Raw genomic sequence first — 22613 nt, forward strand, 5'->3', positions numbered from 1 at the left:
TGTCAAAATATGAGGACATATGACCAACATCTTTGAGATAAAGACAGTTAAAAAGTATGCTCCTTAAGCTGCCAGTAATGCCATGACCTTGGAGGAAAGTATTTATTCCCTTTCTAATAATCAATTTTCTCTAAACGTAAATAAAGATTCAACAGCTCAACAAGCAACCATCTCAAGCTTCGATATACCTTTCAACCACTCCCTCACTGTAAATGATAATACTTAAATTACTGAAAAATAACCATAGAGTTTGAAAGCTTCCAAAAATATCAGTAGAAAGTAAAGAGACGATACTGGAAACCAAATGCTGCAACAATGACCAGTTAATCCAAACTTTTGTTCAGATGCAATATATAGCACTGACAATTACTTTTCCTTCTTCACACAAATACTGACATTCACTTTAAATTCCATTGTGAATAATATTAACAGCATACATAAATTCAACAGAAAATACATCAGTCACCTTTATTCTATAACCATGAAAAAATCATGAGCTTTAATAACAGCTGCTTTCTATGGTGTAATTAACTGGACACACAGTAGGTGTACCCATACAGAATATGCTACCTGTCCTGCACTGTCAGGGTAACAGTAGATGCAGGACCAGTTTTTCAGAGTAAAGTTAGCTGTTAGAAATTGTGAATTATAGTAACTCTGTTTAGGAATATGTGTGCATGAAGGTGCAGTATTCTTAAAGTATTTGAAATAATAGAACAATGATATAAAATTGTATACATTTTTGAATGTTTTACAAATACATTATTTAACCACATTTCATGTAATTCTAACCAGCACATGATCCAAATTTACACATTTTGTCCTACTCTGGTTTGCTGTGCATTATTTCAGTTTGTTTACTGATATGCCCTTAGAACAAATGATGCAGCTCCCAAGCTAAGGAGTCAGACAACCAGAATAGTCTCAATATCTGACACCTATTAATGTCAATTAAGGTTACTGACAATTTAATTCACTTATTGCTGGCTTTGCAATCCTGGTTCTTGTCCTTTCCATTAATTTTAAGTTCAGCCAAATCATGACTTTACAAATTGTTTATCTACCATGCTTCAATGCATTTCTGTGCATGTTTCACATAAGCTTTAATGTTTAACACTTTCAGATATACCAATGTGCTCATTCTTTCTCACCAAATGCCCCAGATACAGGTTTCAAGATTCCACTGTTAAGAACAACATAGATCAGGCTTTCCTAACTGGTACATCATGATGTTTTACTGTGTACCAGGGTTACACAAACTTTGTTGCAAAATTTAGTTTTGTCCAGAAATCTAAACTTTATAAGATTATTATGCTGCATTTTATTTTTAATGTGGAAGGTAGTAAGATGGATATCCCACTGGTGACAAGGACAATAAAGACAAAGTCCAAGTTCAGGTTGGTGAAATTAATCAGCCACGTCCTTTTTCAGAGAAATAGTGGAAAACTAAAATCTGGATGCTAGAGTGGGAGTTGAAACGCCATTCTCCTGAATGCTGGTCCAGAATCTTATGATCAAATTCCCTAGCTTTGTTTTAATTTGAGATGAAACAATTCCTGCTGAATTTTGAAACAATCTGTACAAACCAGCATTATAGAAGTGGGTGTTAACAAAATATCAAATGCCATTTTTGAAATGAAACATTTATTTTTAAAAAAGAAGTACGACTATATTATCAGTGAAAAACAAATACCACGCATTACTCACACTGAACCATAGAGACGCAATAATGCTATGTGACATACAACTTTCAAATATAACAACTCTGAAAACAATGATATTTTCACACACTGCCACAATGTTTTGTGTATGTGATGAAGTATTATATCAACAAGGTTCTTCATCATATGTAGCTTGATAAATGGCAATCCTTTTGTTAGAATGTCTGTTGCATGTCTGTTGGTGGGTGTGTATTTCACTCCAACCTCCATATCTTTCACTAGTTGGCAAATGTAATGATACTTTGTCTCTATGTGTTTTGATCATTCATAAAATCCTAATCCATAAATAAATTTTAGAGCACCTCTTTGGTTATCTATTTGCAAAATATGAACTGAGGACTCTCATTAACAGCAGCAATTTCTTCCAGATGTTGATCCAACCATACAAGTGATTTGCAAGATTCATTTGCAGCTATGCAGTTCAATTACACTGAAGAAAGAGCAACACATTGCTCTATTTTATTTTTCCACTCAATCGGTCTTCCATGGATGCCATTTGTTGATCATCCTACATGTCTGTCCCTAACATGATCAGCATTACTACAGGGTGTTACAGAAAGGTACAGCCAAACTTTCAGGAAACATTCCTCACACACAAACAACGAAAAGATGTTATGTGGACATTTGTCCGGAAAAGCTTAATTTCCATGTTAGAGCTCATTTCAGTTTCGTCAGTATGTACTGTACTTCCTTGATTCACCACCAGTTGGCCCAATTGAAGGAAGGTAATGTTGCCTTTGGTGCTTGTGTTGACATGCGACTCATTGCTCTACAGTACTAGGTAGCATCAAGCACATCAGTACGCTGCATCGACACGTTCGTGTTCATCACGAACATGGTTTTGCAGTCAGTGCATTGTTTACAAATGCGGAGTTGGCAGATGCCCATTTGATGTATGGATTAGCCTGGGGCAATAGCTGTGGTGCGGTATGTTTGTATCAAGACAGATAGCTGCAATGGATGAGGCAATTCTTCGTGGAGTTGACGATAACCCTAATGCCAGCATCAGAGAAGTTGCTGCTGTACAAGGTAATGTTGACCACGTCACTGTATGGAGAATGCTACGGGAGAACCAGTTGTTTCCGTACCATGTACAGCGTGTGCAAGCACCATCAGCAGCTGATTGGCCTCCACGGGTACACTTCTGCGAATAGTTAATCCAACAATGTGTCAGTCCTCATTTCAGTGCAAATGTTATCTTTACATGTTAGGCTTCATTCTAACGTGATCAAATTGTAAATTTTCACAATCAACATGTGTGGGCTGACATTTCAGTCAAAGTTTTTCGTACGCTTCTCAACAATGGATTCGGTGACCGATGGATTGATAGAGACAGACCAATTCCATGGCCTCCATGCTCTCCTGACCTCAACCCTCTGCTACTTCAGTTCAATCATCTCATTTGTCTTATGGAACAATGCTGTAGGCCTATACTTAACAAGTAGCTAAATTTCTCATTTAAACTGTTAATTTTATACATCTCTGATTATACTTGTGCCGGTAAATTCTCTGCAAACACTCTGACTGATTGAAGTACAGTCTCAAAAAAGTCAAACAAATATTCAGTCAGATACTGATAGGATTTCAAAGTGGTACAAATACTGGCAAATCACTTTAAAAGTTCACGGCCAAAAATGCACAGTTCATGAAATGAAAAATATGTTGTGTCTAATGACTGCAGCAGCCATGAGTGACAGTTGGAATTGGTCAACTCTACAAATGCCAGGGCATAACAACTTGTAGGGATATGAAGTGGGACAATCACATATTCTCAACAGTGTCTATTGGTAGAATACTATGGAAATGCAAACAGTTTACAAAGAAGATTGTATGTAAAACAGTTATGTGACCAACATTATAATATTACTCAAGTGTGTCAGCCAAAAACCACATAACACTATCAGGGGATTTTGAATATATACAAAGAGGCAGCACAAATGGTCAAAGGTTTTTGTGAGTCTACCTCCTATAGGAATATGTGAAACTTATTTTTGAACACCCTGTACATTCAGTGATTCACCTCTTGTGGTGAAGTGAAATGAAGAATCTTCAGTTAAAACTTCCGGGCTGAGAGGCCGTGGTCGATGTATAAAATTTCCACCTGACGTTTCGTCTCCAGCTGCGGGAGACATCTTCCGAGGTCGTCCGGCTACTGCCACTGAGGCTCCAGGTACTCTCGCATTTATAGAGCGCATAGAGGGCACCACCATTCGTCACGTGATGCCGACAGTATGCCTATCTTTGGAGGCGTCATTATTCTCGATTACGAGTAATCGATTGTCATTCTTCTTGCGCAACGTCGACATCCATATTTTGTCCAATTTTAAAACTTCCTCTTTTCTATTAAAATTGTTGTGGTGTTTGTGGATCTCTATTGCTTCCCTATACATGCGTGCATGATAATGGGATGTTCGTGCTAGAACGCTAGTCTCATTAAATTTAATTTCGTGGTTCCCATCTCGAAAAACATGCTCAGCCACGGCCGATTTTTCGATGTGTCCTAAGCGACAGTTTCTCTTATGTTCGGCTAAGCGGGTGTTTACACTTCTTTTTGTTGTTCCAATGTATACTTGTCCACAACTGCATGGAATTTTGTATACCCCAGGTGTTGCTAGGGGGTGTCGAGCGTCTTTTGCAGTTCTTAAATATTCCTTAATCTTCTTGGTGGGTCTGAAGATAGTTTCGATCCCATGTTTAGCCAAAACTTTGCCGATGCGGTCCGTGACTTTATTAATGAACGGTAAGAAAACTTTTCCAATAGGTGACCGTTGTTGCTCTGGAATTCTGGCTTCTTTTCTTCTTTGATGGAGGGCTCGATCAATTTCCTTGCTGGTATATCCGTTTTTCATGAAGGCCGAACGTAAGTGATATAATTCGCCTGCACTGTATGAAATGAAGAATGATTTTCTAGTTTCTGGTGGAATCAAATATCATACAGTGAGCAAATACTTCTGTTTTAGTACATTTACTATCAATAAATCAAAGACGAAATTTAGAAGAGTTGGGTCCTATTTTGAGTGACTATTCAATATTATTTTAAATCACAAAAATAACTGTCCAGTGAAACAAGAATATTTTTCCATATTTGGACGTAAATACTTTTGGGCTTTTGGACAGGTGTAACTGTTTATAAGCAATCAGATACGTACTTGGAAGAAAAGTTTTCAAAAGTATATCCATACCTTCAGAATTACAGAAAACTTGAAGATATGAATAGTAAAACAATGTTGCTACCATAGGTAGGTGAATCAAAGAACCTGCTGTCTATATCTTCCTTTGTATTGTCACAAAATTGTTGTGTTAGCATTCATACTCCTGCCACTAGTGGAATCACGGGTAATGTCTACTTCTGCTATTCCTTTAACGGTCTATGTTTAAAAGTTTGAATCTATTTATTATTGATATTATTATTATTATTATTATTATTATTATTATTATTAGTAGTAGTAGTAGTAGTAGTAGCAGTAATAGTTCTTGATGTGAAGTGAGTAGAGCCATGGCCAACAGGGGTTTTTCTGCAGCATATCACAAAATGACTACTATAGTGCGTGTTAAAAGGTCTAGCTCATAGCTCGACTACACTATGTCAATGACTTTTTAATCTATAATAATCTGTTTATCTGTTGAGAGACCGGACAAACATGTGGTTCCTGAGAGGGACAGTAGCCTTTTCAGTAGTTGCAGGGGCAACAGTCTGCATGATTGACTGATCTGGCCTTATAACATTAGCCAAAACGGCCTTGTCATGCTGGTAGTGTGAATGGCTGAAAGCAAGGGGAAACTACAGCAGTAAATCTTCCTGAGGGCATGCAGCTTTACTGTACTTAAATGACAATGGTGTCTTCTTGGGTAAATATTCTGGAGGTAAAAAACTGCCCCATTCGGATCTCTGTGCGGGGACTATCAGATCCCTTAATCAAGCATGTACATTAGAAAATGAAAAAGGAAAATGGATAAATTAAAGTTAGATATAGTGGGAATTGTGAAGTTCGGTGGCAGGAGGAACAGGACTTCTGGTCAGGAGAATACAGGGCTATAAATACAAAATCAAATAGGGGTAATGCAGGAGTAGGTTTAATAATGAATAAAAAAAGGAGTGCTGGTAATCTACTACAAACAGCATAGTGAGCACATTATTGTAGCTAAGACATAACGAAGCCCATGCCTACCACAGTAATACAAGTTTATATGCCAACTAGCTCCACAGATGATGAAAATATTGAAGAAATGTATGAGGAGATAAAAGAAATCATTTAGAGGGAAACAAAAATTTAATAATCATTGGGGACTGGAATTCGATAGTAGGAAAAGGAAGAGAAGGAAAAGTACTAGATGAATATGGAATGAGGGTAAGGAATGAAAGAGAAAGCTGCCTGGTAGTATTTAGCACAGAGCATGACTTAATCATAGCCAAGATTTGGTTCAAAATCGTGAAAGAGGTTGTATATGTGGAAGAGGTCTGGAGACACTGGAAAGTTTCAGACAGATTATATAATGGTAAGACAGAGATTTAGGAACCAGGTTTTAAATTGTAAGACATTTCCAGGGGCAGATGTGGCATCTGACCACAGTCTGTTGGTTATGAACTGTAGATTAAAATGGAAGAAACTGCAAAAAGGTGGGAATTTAAGTAGTTGGAACCTGGATCAACTGTAAGAACCAGAGGTTGTAGAGAGTTTCAAAGAGAGCATTATGGATCACAAGAATGGGGGTAAAAAATACATTAGAAGAAGAACAGATAGCTCTGAGAGATAAAATAGTGAAGGCAGCAAAGGATCAAGTAGGTATAAAGACAAGGGCTAGTAGAAATCCTTGGGTAACAGAAGAGATATTGTATTTAACTGATGAAAGGCGAAAATATAAAAAATGTAGTAAATGAAGCAGGCAAAAAGGAATGCAAATATCTCAAAAATGAGATCAACAGGAAGTGCACAATGGCTAAGCAGGTATGGCTAGTGGACAAATGTAAGGATGTAGAGTCACATATCAGTAAGGGTAAGATATATACTGCCTACAGGAAAATTAAAGAGACCTTTGGAGAAAAGAGAACCACTTGCATGAATAGCAAGAGTTCAGATTGAAAACCAGTTCTAAGCAAAGAAGGGAAAGCAGAAAGGTGAAAGTAGTATATAGAGGGTCTATACAAGGGCGATGTACTTGAGGGAAATATTATGGAAATGGAAGAGGATGTAGATGAAGATGAAATGGGTGATATGATACCACGTGAAGAGTTTGACAGAGCACTGAAAGATGTAAGTCGAAACAATGCCCCGGGAGTAGACAACATTCCATAAGAACTACTGATAGCCTCAGGTGAGCCAGCCCTGACAAAACTCAACCACCTGGTGAGCAAGACGTATGAGACAAGCGAAATACCCTCAGACTTCAAGAAGAATATAATAACTCCAATCCCAAAGAAAAGAGGTGTTGACAGGTGTGAAAATTACTGAACTATCAGTTTAAGAAGTCATGGCTGCAAAATACATGAATTCTTTACACATAAATGGAAAAACTGGTAGCAGCCAACCTCGGAGAAGATCAGTTTGGATTACATAGAAATGTTGGAACACATGAGGAAATACTGATCCTGTGACTTATCTTAGAAAATAGATTAACCCACTACATTTCTAGCATTTGTAGACCTAGAGAAAGCTTTTGACAATGTAGAATGGAATACTCTCTTTCAAATTCTAAAGGTGGTGGTAGAATAGAGGGAGCAAAAAGTAATTTACAATTTGTACAGAAACCAGATTGCAGTTATAAGAGTCAAGGGGCATGAAAGGGAAGCAGTGGTTGGAAAGGGAGTGAGACAGGGCTGTAGCCTACCCCTAATGTTATTCAATTTGTATATTGAGCAAGCAGTAAAGGAAACAAAAGAAAAATTTCGCGTAGGAATTAAAATCCATGGTGAAGAAATAAAAACTTTGAGGTTTTCCAATGATATAGTAATTCTGTCAGAGAGAGTATAGGACCTGGAAGAGCAGTTGAATGGAACAGACAGTGTCTTGAAAGGAGGATATATGATGAACATCAACAAAAGCAAAATGAGGATAATGGAATGTATTCAAATAAAATCAGGTGATGGCGAGGGAATTAGATTAGGAAACGAGACACTTAAAGTAGTAGATGAGTTTTGCTATTTGAGGAGCCAAATAGCTGATGATGGTCAAAGTAGAGAGGGTATAAAATGTAGACTGGCAATGGCAAGGGAAGCGTTTCTGAGAAGAGAAATTTGTTGACATCGAATACAGATTTAAGTGTCAGGAAGACTTTTCTGAAAGTATTTGTATGGAGTGTAGCCATGTATGAAAGTGAAACATGGATGATAAATAGTTTACACAAGAAGAGAATAGAAGCTTTTGAAATGTGGTGCTACAGAAGAATGCTGAAGGTTAGATTGATATATCACTTAACTAATGAAGAGATATTGAATAGGATTGGGGAGAAGAGAAGTTTGTGGCACAACTTGACTAGAAGAAGGGATCGGTTGGTAAGACATGTCCTGAGGCATCAAGGGATCAGAAATGTAGCATTAGAGGGCAGCATAGAGGTAAAAAATCATAAAGGGAGACCAAGAGATGAACACACTAAGCATATTCAGAAGGATGTATGTTACAGTAGGTACTTGGGGATGAAAGAGCTTGCAGAGGATAGAGTAGCAGGGAGAGCTGCATTAAACCAGCCAGTCTCTAGACCGATAACACAACAACAACAACAATTATCTGCTAATTGTTATTGGTTTTCTTGGGAAGCTTTGATTGAAATTTATAATTAGCTCCATTGAGTAGTGTAACTTTAATAAAGAGAATATATTCATATTAAAAAAAGGACTGTATTCTTTATGTAATGGTGATGAAAGGAAAGGCATCACAATTCAGGTCGAAGATGTATATTGGTTTACAAGTTAGCTGTCTTTTCTGGAAAATAATTGAAGCTGCTAATGAGAAGAATTGCAAGAAGCATTATAACTTATTTTACAGAACATATGAATTGATTATAAGTATAACTTCACAAAACATGATAATTAATTATAAATATATGATAAGAAGTACACATTACAAACAAGAATTCCAGTAATCTTGTTCACAAACAGGTCTATATCCCAGGTACATTAAACTTACTCACCAGTAATTGTGTGCCGGTAAACTCCAGGTTTTACTGTGCGAACCTCCACATTGTTGACACATACAACATGTTGATAATTACTGTTGCTAGGTAGCCAGGAGATGACAGCTGATGAACTGGTGACCCGGCTTGCACGCACACTAGTTGGACCAAGAGGTACATCTTTCCCTATGACCATTGTACATGCTGCATCCCGTGAAGTACGGCGATTTGGTGTGACTGAACGAACACTGATGCGATGAGGCTATATGATGAGAAACAAAACACACAGTGCCATACTAATCTAGATTTCGCTAAAGATCAGAGAAGTCTACTTTACAAATATCTATAACCTATTAGACTGCAGATGTAACATTCCATATACAGTTTCAGATAACTCAAGAACAGTGCTACAAAATAATTTCACAAAAATGAAATTCCTGAATTTCACAAAAAATGCCCGCCAACAATTTTCCTCAAAATGCCTTAACAGTGCTGTAACAGTAAACATACTATGTTATTTCTTTCATTAGTTTCTAAATAACCTGTATTTGTCATCTATACGATATGAACAAAGAAATTAATTAATTTCATCTTAAACTAAGTTTTTTGGGGCAAAACTTGGCCACGTAAAATTTCTCTGCTTTTGTTTCAAGGGAATCCTCCAGTGTGCATGTGGTAGGACTACACTGCAGCGGGTGGTTAGTAGCCTACTCTTCTTTTACTCGCACAGTGTGAAGTCCATACTGAGGCCTCACTTTTTCAATTTTTCTCTACATCTTGTTACATGAAGGACAGACAGTTAAGCGTGTTAAAAGTCATTCAACATTCTTTACATCAGGCAGGTGACTTTCCATCCCATATCATCAGAGTATGAGTTATATTTAACCACTTTCAGACTTTAGTCATCTGCAGTGTTTTGACAAGGATAACTGGGTAAATATGCATTGATCATGAAACTGATACACTACCTGTTACTCAAATTAAGGGTGCCAATACCTTGATCCTTCCTCTACTGATTTTTATTTCAAATAGATATCAAGTGGTGATTACTTCATCTAAAAACAGGAACAGTTGGTAGACGCTGAAAGAAAGGAAAAATTCTAATACTGTGTCAACAGTGAGGTCATTAGAGGTATGACAGAGAGGTCCAACATTTTCTCCTTCACTGGGTGATTGTGCTGTGCATCAGCTTCATTCACAGTTCCAGTCTCCTTTGTGGAATATCCATAATCACTAAGAATATGTTGTTCTTTGTTTTAATGAGGAAAAATAACAGTCTAACTTCTTGTCAACTCTAAGGTCCTAAAAGACAGAACACAAGTTCACTCAGTTGAAAAGAGCAAAGAGAAAAATATCTTCTATACCAAGTTCATACCAGCCATTATCTGATGTGATTACAGAAAACCAGGTGAACCCTTAACCACCATGGTTGGATTGGCAGTTGGAGAGGGAGGGACAGAGCAGCTTGAACAATAGCATTTCTGCATTTTAATTTTCAATCCAATGCTGCTCAGAGATGGCACTTAATGGTACTTGGAACTGTCTGAAATAAATTATAGAAACAGCCCCATTGATTGTGAGGTGGAAAGAACATTGAAAAGAACTAAAGTCATGGAAATTGGAGCTTCTGGCATAGCTGCAATTTGTGGCTTCTAGTCCTCATCACAAAAGTGGTTGAATTGCCAGTGGAATTTATGGGTTTCTTATCACTGTTAACAATGTGGGTGACTGATGGGGTGATTATAGCCAGTGGCATTTCAATTACACTGTGGGTGAAGTGTTATGAACAGCACAGCTGCTATTCACCATATTGTGGAGAAGCTGGGTCGCAGATAGGCACAACAAAAAGACTTTGAGAAAGTGAACTTTCAGCCATCAAGGCCTTTGTTGAAAATAGGCAACATACACATACACACTCAAGCAAACACAACTCACACACACATGACCGCATCCTCTTTCAGTTGCAGCTGGAGCCAGACTGCAAGCATCATCACATGATGCAAGAGGCAACCAATTGGTGGTAAGGAAGAGGCTGGCATGTGGGGGGAGAGACAGCATGTTAGGGGTGGAGGATGGAGAGTTTTTTGGGGTGGCATTGTGCATGTTACTCTAGTTCCTGGAGAGCAAGAGTTTGAGTGTTTGTTGCGGGATACAAGAATTCTGGACTGCATAGGATGGATGGAGAGAAGGTATTTCTGGGAGGTTTGGGCTTGACTGATTGGGTTTTGCAGGACTATGTTGATGAGGGTTAAACTCTGGCAGAATCTGAACAGATGGAGGTCATTATGGAAGGCAGGGTGGCAGCCAGGGATGGGTAAATCAATGGTAAGGCCAATCAGGGGAATTCCATGAGCCAAGCAAAAATGCAGAAACAATTTGTGAGACTAGGTTATAGCTATCCAGAACCAAGACCCACACAGTATTCCTACGATGTTACGTGGCTCATGAAACATGAGACTAGGTTCTGGCTGGCCAGTAACCAGACCCACATACTGTTTCTGCATTGTTGCTTGGCTCATTGAATCCCCACAATTGGCCTTACTATCAAGTCATCCATCTCTGGATTCCACCCTTCCTTCCACAGTGACCTCCATCTGTTCAGATTCTGCCAATCTATAGGGCTCACCAACATAGTCCTGCAAAATCTTATCAATCAAGCCCAAAGCTCCTAGCAGTACCTTCTCTCCAACGGTAAAAATCTCATTCTATGCAATCCCAAATTCCTGGGCTTACAATTCTTGCCCTCCAGGAACTAGAGCAACATGCACAATGTCACCCTAAAAAACTCTCCACAATGCTCACTTCCTACTCCCGTCTTGGAATATCACTGCCCACTACCTCTACAACAACATCCAAACTTTCCCCTCGGGCCCTCATATTTAACAAACCCTGTCTTGCAGACTTACTACATTTACACCACCCTCCAAAACTCCCTCCCACCACTAAACTGGAATCCAGAACCTAAACAAACCCAAAACACAGTTATGAACCTTTCCTCCAAAAGCCTCAGCTTCACAAAAGTATCATTCCTTTCCAAAGGTCTCACCTTTTGCCCAATTACCAAATTCAATCATGTAGAACTTGTTAAAAATCATCTCTTCTTATCTCGGTAGCTAAAGTGGTAACACAGTTTTGCAAATAACCCTATCAATCAGACTCAACCAAAGACCAATGTTGAACCATGCCTGGTTCCATTCACACCTCCTTGCAAACCTGATCCACCTCCACTGCCCCCAAATCATAACTCCTGTTAACATTCCAGAATTTCTTAACCTTGTCCCTTGCCTCAACATGATTCACAAAATCCCTCAACATGCAAACTAACTTTACATCTGCAGAAAGAACTGCAATTTGCCATCTAAAAACTGATCTCAACCTTATAATCCAACCTGCTGATGAAGGCTCCACCACAGCTGTGTTGAACTGCAAGGATTACCTGGCAGAACAACTCTGACAGCTGCCAGATTCATCCACCTATAAACCCTGACACACTGACCCCATTCCAGAAATCTAGCAGGATCTCCAGTCCTATCCCAAAACCTCTTCCCAGAGTCCATCTCTCTTTTTACCCCATCACTTGCAGCACTCCGACCTTCTACATGCTTCCTAAACTCCATATAACCAACCATCCAGGAAGCCCCCTTGTGCACGGATACTGAGTCCCAACAAAGATAATCTCTGCTTTCATAGACCAACACCTTCAGCCTATTACCTGCAACCTATCCTCCTATATAAAAGATACAAACAATTTCTTCCACTGTTCCTGTTCCCTTACCACACAGTGCCCTACTCATCACTACTGATGCTACTTCCCTTTACACTAACACTGCTAATGCCCATGGCCTTACCACCACTGAACACTACCTTTCCCAATACCCAACAGGTTCCATACCAACAACCTACTTCCTAGTCACTGTGAACAACTATATCATAACTCACAATTACTTCACCTTTGAAGACATCATCTACAAACAAATCTGGAGTAGGGCTATAGACACCCACATGGCACCATCCTCTGCCAACTTATTTATGGGCCACATAGAGAAATCTTTCCTAAAAACCTAGAATCACAAAACCTCTTATCTGCTTCAGATTCAATGCTCACATCTTCATGATGTGGACTGAGGGTGAGGACACACTATCCACATTCCTCCAGAACCTCAACATTTTCTCCCCCATTCGCTTCACTTAGTCCTACACAAACCAACACACCACTTTCCTCAATGTTGACCTCCTCCTCAAAGATGGCTATGTCAGTGATTCTGTCCATATCAAACCCACCAACCACTAGCAATACCACCACTCCAATTCGACAGCTGCCACACATTTCATACCAAGAGGTCTCTTCCATGCAGCCTAGCCACTCATGGTCATCGTATATATATATTAAAAACAAAGATACCAAGACTTACCAACCGGGAAAGCGGCGGTAGACAGGCACAATAAAATAACACACAAACACACACACAAAATTTCTAGCTTTCGCAACCAACAATTTCTTCTTCAGGAAAGAGGGAAGGAGAGGGAAAGATGAAAGGATGTGGGTTTTAAGGGAGAGTGTAAGGAGTCATTCCAATCCCGGGAGCGGAAAGACTTACCTTAGGGGGAAAAAAGGATAGGTATACACTCGCACGCACACACACACACACACACACACACACACACACACACACACACACACACACACACATATCCATCCACACATATACAGACACAAGCAGACATATTTAAAGGCAAAGAGTTTGGGCAGAGATGTCAGTCGAGGTGGAAGTGCAGAGGCAAAGATGATGTTGAATGACAGGTGAGGTATGAGTGGCGGCAACTTGAAATTAGCGGAGATTGAGGCCTGGTGGATAATGAGAAGAGAGGATATATTGAAGGGCAAGTTCCCATCTCCGGATTTCGGACAGGTTGGTGTTAGTGGGAAGTATCCAGATAACCCGGACGGTGTAACACTGTGCCAAGGTGTGCTGGCCATGCACCAAGGCATGTTTAGCCACAGGGTGATCCTCATTACCAACAAACACTGTCTGCCTGTGTCCATTCATGCAAATGGACAGTTTGTTACTGGTCATTCCCACATACAAAGCATCACAGTGTAGGCAGGTCAGTTGGCAAATCACGTGGGTGCTTTCACACGTGGCTCTGCCTTTGATCGTGTCCACCTTCCAGGTTACAGGACTGGAGTAGGTGGTGGTGGGAGGGTGCATGGGACAGGTTTTACACCGGAGGCGGTTACAAGGGTAGGAGACAGAGGGTAGGGAAGGTGGTTTGGGGATTTCATAGGTATGAACCAAGAGGTTACGAAGGTTAGGTGGATGGCGGAAAGACACTCTTGGTGGAGTAGGGAGGATTTCATGAAGGATTGATCTCATTTCGGGGCAGGATTTTAGGAAGTCGTATCCCTGATGGAGAGCCACATTCGGAGTCTGATCCAGTCTCGGGAAGTATCCTGTCACAAGTGGGGCACTTTTGGGGTTCTTCTGTGAGAGGTTCTGGGTTTGAGGGGATGAGGAAGTGGCTCTGGTTATTTGCTTCTGTACCAGGTTGGGAGGGTAGTTGCGGGATGTGAAAGCTGTTTTCAGGTTGTTGGTGTAATGGTTCAGGGATTCAGGACTGGAGCAGATTCGTTTCCCACGAAGGCCTAGGCTGTAGGGAAGGGATCGTTTGATATGGAATGGGTGGCAGCTGCCATAATGGAGGTACTGTTGCTTGTTGGTGGGTTTGATGTGGACGGATGTGTGAAGCTGGCCATTGGACAGATGGAGGTCAACGTCAAGGAAAAGGCCCTTTAACGTGTTTTGGAGACAACACAACTACCTACCCTTCGCACTCATTGTTGTTCACGAACCTAAGTTTTGCACAGTATCAACACAGCTCATCTCAAACCAACACTTTTTCGACTTTTTCCACACCTTTATCTCTCCCTATACAGACACACACACACAAAATATATATATATATATATATATATATATATATATATATATATATATATATATATATATATATATATATATCACTTTAACCTCATGTTACCCTTTCCACCTTCTAATACCAAGTCAACCTCACAACATCCCTACAATGACCCCATTAAATTTTATTTACATTCCCTCCGAAAACATGCCTTCACCCTAGCCAGATTACGCTCTCATATTTTATTTATTCAGGCTTGTCTGACATTTGGCATTACCTCCAAAGGCCTCACACTTAAAGTTCCCATCTCTAGCTGCAATCCTTCTTTCCATCAGTCCTTATACCAGTTCCAAACTGCACAATCCATAGCCCTCACCCGCCTAATCCTTCACCTATACATCGACTCGGCCAATGAACACGACCGTCAACTCCTATCCCAAATCAAAGTCCTCAATCTTTCCTCTCCCACATCCACACCAGCTGTTCATAGCATCCTCCTACAGGCCAACCGCAAATTAGAACAGCATGCCACACTCCACCTCAAAAAACTATCCAATCTCCTGGTTTCCCACCTCCGGAAAGGCAACTCACTCACCCTCCACAACCTTTCCAACAAACATCAATCTCCTCTCATTGCACACAGACCCAGTCTCTCCCATCTACTCAATCTCCCACTTCCAGCTCCATTCCCCCCCAACACCTCAAAATTCTAGTCAACATAATCTGGAATCGCAACACCCCAATTCAGTAGTTAACTTTTCCTCCAAACCCCTCTCCCAATCCGAAACCTCTGTCCTATCCAAAGGCCTCACCTTCAGCCCGACTCCCAGATTCAACCAAACTGCCCTTGTCAAAGATTTACTGTCCTACACTCGTAGTCTCTGCTGGAAATATCACTTTGCCACGAAGAAAAATGATCCTGATCGCATTCCTAATGATCCAATTTCCCAAGACACTATCCAAATTGAACCCTGCCTGGAACAGTTCCATCCTCCATCACAGCGGGACCCACCTCCTCTTCCTCAAAATCACCCTCTCCAAACCTTCCAGGAATTTCTCACTTCCAGCCTTGCCTCTCAGTCTTTTTTTAAAAACCTTAATCCTCCTTCCAACATCACCACAGCTGAAGCCCAAGCTATCTGTGATCTGAAAGCTGACCGATCCATCATCATTCATCCGGCTGACAAGGGTTCCATGACCGTGGTACTTGATCGTCGGGAGTATGTGGCTGTGGGACTGCGGCAGCTTTCAGACAACTCTACATACAAAGTTTGCCAAGGTAATCCCATTCCTGATGTCCAGGCAGAGCTTCAAGGAATCCTCAGAACCTTAGGCCCCCTACAAAACCTTTCACCTGACTCCATCAACCTCCGGACTCCACTGACACCTCGCAGTCCTACCTTCTACCTACTTCCTAAAATTCACAAACCCAAACATCCTGGCCGCGCCATTGTAGCTGGTTACCAAGCCCCTACAGAACATATCTCTGCCTACGTAGATCAACAACTTCAACCCATTACATGCAGTCTCCCATCTTTCATAAAAGACACCAACCACTTTCTCGAACACCTGGAATCCTTACCCAGTCTGTTACCCCCGGAAACCATCCTTGTAACCATTGATGCCACTTCCCTATACACAAATATCCCGTACTTCCAGGGCCTTGCTACAATGGAGCACTTCCTTTCACGCCGATCACCTGCCATCCTACCTAAAACCTCTTTCCTCAGCACCTTAGCCAGCTTCATCCTGACCCACAACTTCTTCACTTTTGAAGGCCAGACATACCAACAATTAAAGGGAACAGCAATGGGTACCAGGATGGCCCACGCGTATGCCAACCTATTTATGGGTCGCTTAGACGAAGCTTTCTTGGTTACCCAAGCCTGCCAATCCAAAGTTTGGTACAGATTTATTGATGACATCTTTATGATCTAGACTCACAGTGAAGAAGGACTCCAGAATTTCCTCTCCAACCTCAACTCATTTGGTTCCAACTAATTATGGAAAATCTCATATAAAGATGTGAAACAATTACTAACAAAGAGATAGAGGGGCTGGCCAGTACTTACCTCAGCTCAGTACAGCCGATAGAAACACAAAAAACAACCGAAAATTTAAGTTCCTAGCTTTCGGAATAAATGTTCCTTCATCAGGGAAGAGAGAGGGGAAAGAAAGGGAAGAAGGGAAAGTGCATTTAGATACTCACAACCCAGGTTATGAAGCAACAGGAAAAGGAAAACAGGGAGGGTAGCAAGGATGAAGGCATGGTTGTCAGAGGGAAGCCAAAGATTTTCTACTGTAGGTACTGTGCCAGCTTATAAACGGAACGAGACAATAGGAGGCAAATGAAACTAGCACAGTTGGTGACGAAAATCTCTTTGTTAGTAATTGTTTCACATCTTTATATGAGATTTTCCATTAATTAGTTAGCTCACCTATATGGTCCACATTCTTCATTGTTTTGTCCCTTTTGTTAGCTATCACTTACATCTGTCATATAAACACTTTCTCTTCTTCAGTGTTATATATATTCACCAACTGTGCTAGTTTCATTTGCCTCCTATTGTCTTGTTCCGTTTATAAGCTGGCACAATACCTACAGTAAAATATCTTTGGCTTGACAACCATGCCTCCATCCTTGCTACCCTCCCTGTTTTCCTTTCCCTGTTGCTTCATAACCTGGGTTGTGAGTAACTAAATCCACTTTCCCTTCTTCCCTTTCTTTCCCCTCTCTCCTCCCTGATGAAGGAACATTTATTCTGAAAGCTAGGAACTTAAATTTTCGGTTGTTTTTTGTGTTTCTATCGGCTGTACTGAGCTGAGGTAAGTATTGGCCAGCCCCTCTATCTCTTTGTTAGTAATTGTTCCACTCCTTTGGTTCCAACAGATTCACCTGGTCCTACCCCAAATCCCATGCCACTTTCCTTGACGTTGACCTCCATCTGTCCAATGGCCAGCTACACATATCCGTCCACATCCATTCCACCAACAAGCAACAGTACCTCCATTATGACAGCTGCCATCTATTCCATATCAAACGATCCCTTCCCTACAGCCTAGGCCTTCGTGGCAAATGAATCTGCTCCAGTCCTGAATCCCTGAACCATTACACCAACAACCTGAAAACAGCTTTCACATCCCGCAACTACCCTCCCAACCTGGTACAGAAGCAAATAACCAGAGCCACTTCCTCATCCCCTCAAACCCAGAACCTCTCACAGAAGAACCCCAAAAGTGCCCCACTTGTGACAGGATACTTCCCGAGACTGGATCAGACTCCGAATGTGGCTCTCCATCAGGGATACGACTTCCTAAAATCCTGCCCCGAAATGAGATCAATCCTTCATGAAATCCTCCCTACTCCACCAAGAGTGTCTTCCCGCCATCCACCTAACCTTCGTAACCTCTTGGTTCATCCCTATGAAATCCCCAAACCACCTTCCCTACCCTCTGTCTCCTACCCTTGTAACCGCCTCCGGTGTAAAACCTGTCCCATGCACCCTCCCACCACCACCTACTCCAGTCCTGTAACCCGGAAGGTGGACACGATCAAAGGCAGAGCCACGTGTGAAAGCACCCACGAGATTTGCCAACTGACCTGCCTACACTGTGATGCTTTGTATGTGGGAATGACCAGTAACAAACTGTCCATTCGCATGAATGGACACAGGCAGACAGTGTTTGTTAGTAATGAGGATCACACTGTGGCTAAACATGCTTTGGTGCATAGCCAGCACACCTTGGCACAGTGTTACACCGTCCGGGTTATCTGGATACTTCCCACTACATCTACATCTACATCCGTACTCCGCAAGCCACCTGACGGTGTGTGGCGGAGGGTACCCTGAGTACCTCTATCGGTTCTCCCTTCTATTCCAGTCTCGTATTGTACGTGGAAAGAAGGATTGTCGGTATGCTTCTGTGTGGGCTCTAATCTCTCTGATTTTATCCTCATGGTCTCTTCGCGAGATATACGTAGGAGGGAGCAATATACTGCTTGACTCTTCGGTGAAGGTATGTTCTCGAAACTTCAACAAAAGCCCGTACTGAGCTACTGAGCGTCTCTCCTGCAGAGTCTTCCACTGGAGTTTATCTATCATCTCCGTAACGCTTTCGCAATTACTAAATGATCCTGTAACGAAGCGCGCTGCTCTCCGTTGGATCTTCTCTATCTCTTCTATCAACCCTACCTGGTACGGATCCCACACTGCTGAGCAGTATTCAAGCATTGGGCGAACAAGCGTACTGTAACCTACTTCCTTTGTTGTCGGATTGCATTTCCTTAGGATTCTTCCAATGAATCTCAGTCTGGCATCTGCTTTACCGACGATCAACTTTATATGATCATTCCATTTTAAATCACTCCTAATGCGTACTCCCAGATAATTTATGGAATTAACTGCTTCCAGTTGCTGACCTGCTATTTTGTAGCTAAATGATAAGGGACCTATCTTTCTATGTATTCGCATCACATTACACTTCGCTACATTGAGATTCAATTGCCATTCCGTGCACCATGCGTCAATTCGCTGCAGATCCTCCTGCATTTCAGTACAATTTTCCATTGTTGCAACCTCTCGATACACCACAGCATCATCTGCAAAAAGCCTCAGTGAACTTCCGATGTCATCCACCAGGTCATTTATGTATATTGTGAATAGCAACGGTCCTATGACACTCTCCTGCGGGACACCTGAAATCACTCTTACTTCGGAAGACTTCTCTCCATTGAGAATGACGTGCTGCGTTCTGTTATCTAGGAACTCCTCAATCCAATCACACAATTGATCTGATAGTCCTTATGCTCTTACTTTGTTCATTAAACGACTATGGGGAACTGTGTCAAACGCCTTGCGGAAGTCAAGAAACACGGCATCTACCTGTGAACCCGTGTCTAAGGCCCTCTGAGTCTCGTGGACGAATAGCGCGAGCTGGGTTTCACACGATCGTCTTTTTCGAAACCCATGCTGATTCCTACAGAGTAGATTTCTAGTCTCCAGAAAAGACATTATACTCGAACATAATACGTGTTCCAAAATTCTATAACTGATCGACGTTAGAGATATAGGTCTATAGTTCTGCACATCTGTTCGACGTCCCTTCTTGAGAACGGGGATGACCTGTGCCCTTTTCCAATCCTTTGGAACGCTTCGCTCTTCTAGAGACCTATGGTACACCGCTGCAAGAAGGGGGGCAAGTTCCTTCGCGTACTCTGTGTAAAATCGAACTGGTATCCCATCAGGACCAGCGGCCTTTCCTCTTTTGAGCGATTTTAATTGTTTCTCTATCCCTCTGTCGTCTACTTCGATATCTACCATTTTGTCAACTGTGCGACAATCTAGAGAAGGAAGCACAGTGCAGTCTTCCTCTGTGAAACAGCTTTGGAAGAAGACATTTAGTAATTCGGCCTTTAGTCTGTCATCCTCTGTTTCAGTACCATTTTGGTCACAGAGTGTCTGGACATTTTGTTTTGATCCACCTACCGCTTTGACATAGGACCAAAATTTCTTAGGATTTTCTGCCAAGTCAGTACATAGAACGTTACTTTCGAATTCATTGAAAGCCTCTCGCATAGCCCTCCTCACACTACATTTCGCTTCGCGTAATTTTTGTTTGTCTGCAAGGCTTTGGCTATGTTTATGTTTGCTGTGAAGTTCCCTTTGCTTCCGCAGCAGTTTTCTAACTCGGTTGCTGTACCACGGTGGCTCTTTTCCATCTCTTACGATCTTGCTTGGCACATACTCATCTAACGCATATTGTACCATGGTTTTGAACTTTGTCCACTGATCCTCAACACTATCTGCACTTGAGACAAAACTTTTGTGTTGAGCCGTCAGGTACTCTGTAATCTGCTTTTTGTCACTTTTGCTAAACAGAAAAATCTTCCTACCTTTTTTAATATTTCTATTTACGGCTGAAATCATCGACGCAGTAACTGTTTTATGATCGCTGATTCCCTGTTCTGCATTAACTGATTCAAATAGTTCGGGTCTGTTTGTCACCAGAAGGTCTAATATATTATCGCCACGAGTCGGTTTTCTGTTTAACTGCTCAAGGTAGTTTTCAGATAAAGCACTTAAAAATATTTCACTGGATTCTTTGTCCCTGCCACCCGTTATGAACGTTTGAGTCTCCCAGTCTATATCCGGCAAATTAAAATCTCCACCCAGAACTATAACATGGTGGGGAAATCTACTCGAAATATTTTCCAAATTATTCTTCAGGTGCTGAGCCACAACAGCTGCTGAGCCCGGGGGCCTATAGAGACATCCAATTACCATGTCTGAGCCTGCTTTAACCGTGACCTTCACCCAAATCATTTCACAATTCGAATCTCCGTCAATTTCCTTCGATACTATTGCACTTCTTATCGCTATAAACACGCCTCCCCCTTCACTGTCCAGCCTATCTCTGCGGTATACATTCCAATCAGAGTTTAGGATTTCATTACTGTTTACGTCTGGTTTCAGCTAACACCAACCTGTCCGAAATCCGGAGATGGGAACTTGCCCTTCAATATATCCTCTCTTCCCGTTATCCACAAGGCCTCAATCTCCGCTAATTTCAAGTTGCCGCCACTCATACCTCACCTGTCATTCAACATCATATTTGCCTCTGCACTTCCGCCTCGACTGACATCTCTGCCCAAACTCTTTGCCTTTAAATATGTCTGCTTGTGTCTGTATATGTGTGGATGGATATGTGTGTGTGTGTGTGTGTGTGTGTGTGCGTGTGAGTGTATACCTATCCTTTTTTCCCCCTAAGGTAAGTCTTTCCACTCCCGGGATTGGGATGACTCCTTACCCTCTCCCTTAAAACCCACATCCTTTCATCTTTCCCTCTTTCCTAACGAAGCAGCCGCCGGTTGCGAAAGCTCGAAATTCTGTGTGTGTGTTTGTGTGTTTTTTTTTATTGTGCCTATCTACCAGCGCTTTCCCTATATATATATATATATATATATATAAAGAAACTTCCATATGGTAAAAATATATTAAAAACAAAGATTCCAAGACATACCAAGCGGGAAAGCATCGGTAGACAGGCACAATAAAATAACACACAAGCACACACACACAAAATTTCGAGCTTTCGCAACCGGCGGCTGCTTTGTCAGGAAAGAGGGAAGGAAAAGAAAAAATGAAAGGATGTGGGTTTTAAAGGAGAGGGTAAGGAGTCATCCCAATCCCGGGAGCGGAAAGACTTACCTTAGGGGGAAAAAAGGATAGCTATATACTCGCGCACACACACACACACACACACACACACACACATATCCATCCATATATACACAGACACAAGCAGACATATTTAAAGGCCTGTACACTGCACTAAAATTACTAAGTAAGGAACTTGATTTACCAAGTGGGAAAAGGAAAGTAAATGACTTATTGGATTATTATGAAGCTGTTTTATATGTAACTGACAAGACATTGCTGAAGCTCCAGCCACTCGAAGAAGGTGCTACACAAAAACAAGTCAAAAAGCACAAAGAACAGTTTGATTTGTTTTGTAAGGCAAACAGTTATGCAACGTGTATGATAATAGGTGGTATTATTTAAGAAATGCATCAGTGGTAATGGAAAAGCAAAAAGGTAGTGATACATGGGATGCCTATGGATGAAGATATTTCAACCAATATAGCACAACTAAATTCTCATGGAACAAGGTGAAAAATAGGTTTGCTCCTAAAAATGTAGATATTTAGTCAGATCTCATTTTAGTTTGTAAAACCTTGTATATTCTGCCAAGTGAGTTTGAAGCCTTTCAGTCAAGTTGGTTTTTAATAAGACAGGATTAAGAGAGAACGCTTAATGCATTAACAGTCCAGGTGTGTGTGTTTGAAGGGAATTTAATGAAGAATTCAAA

At 41.2% G+C, this 22613-nt stretch overlaps 1 protein-coding gene across 9 annotated transcripts in view; it reads right to left on the minus strand.

The window, feature by feature from the left end:
- Positions 1-22613, minus strand: part of LOC126284265 (RIMS-binding protein 2-like) — a 1431128-nt gene that overhangs the window by 615671 nt on the left and 792844 nt on the right. For all 9 annotated transcript variants that reach the window (XM_049983077.1, XM_049983076.1, XM_049983073.1 and 6 more), the window contains exon 15: positions 8847-9090. In XM_049983077.1, coding sequence (XP_049839034.1) covers positions 8847-9090 — 244 coding nt within the window. The remainder of the gene's footprint in view (positions 1-8846; positions 9091-22613) is intronic.

Source organism: Schistocerca gregaria, chromosome 8, assembly GCF_023897955.1.
Source record: "Schistocerca gregaria isolate iqSchGreg1 chromosome 8, iqSchGreg1.2, whole genome shotgun sequence".
Taxonomy (NCBI): Eukaryota; Metazoa; Arthropoda; class Insecta; order Orthoptera; family Acrididae; genus Schistocerca; species Schistocerca gregaria.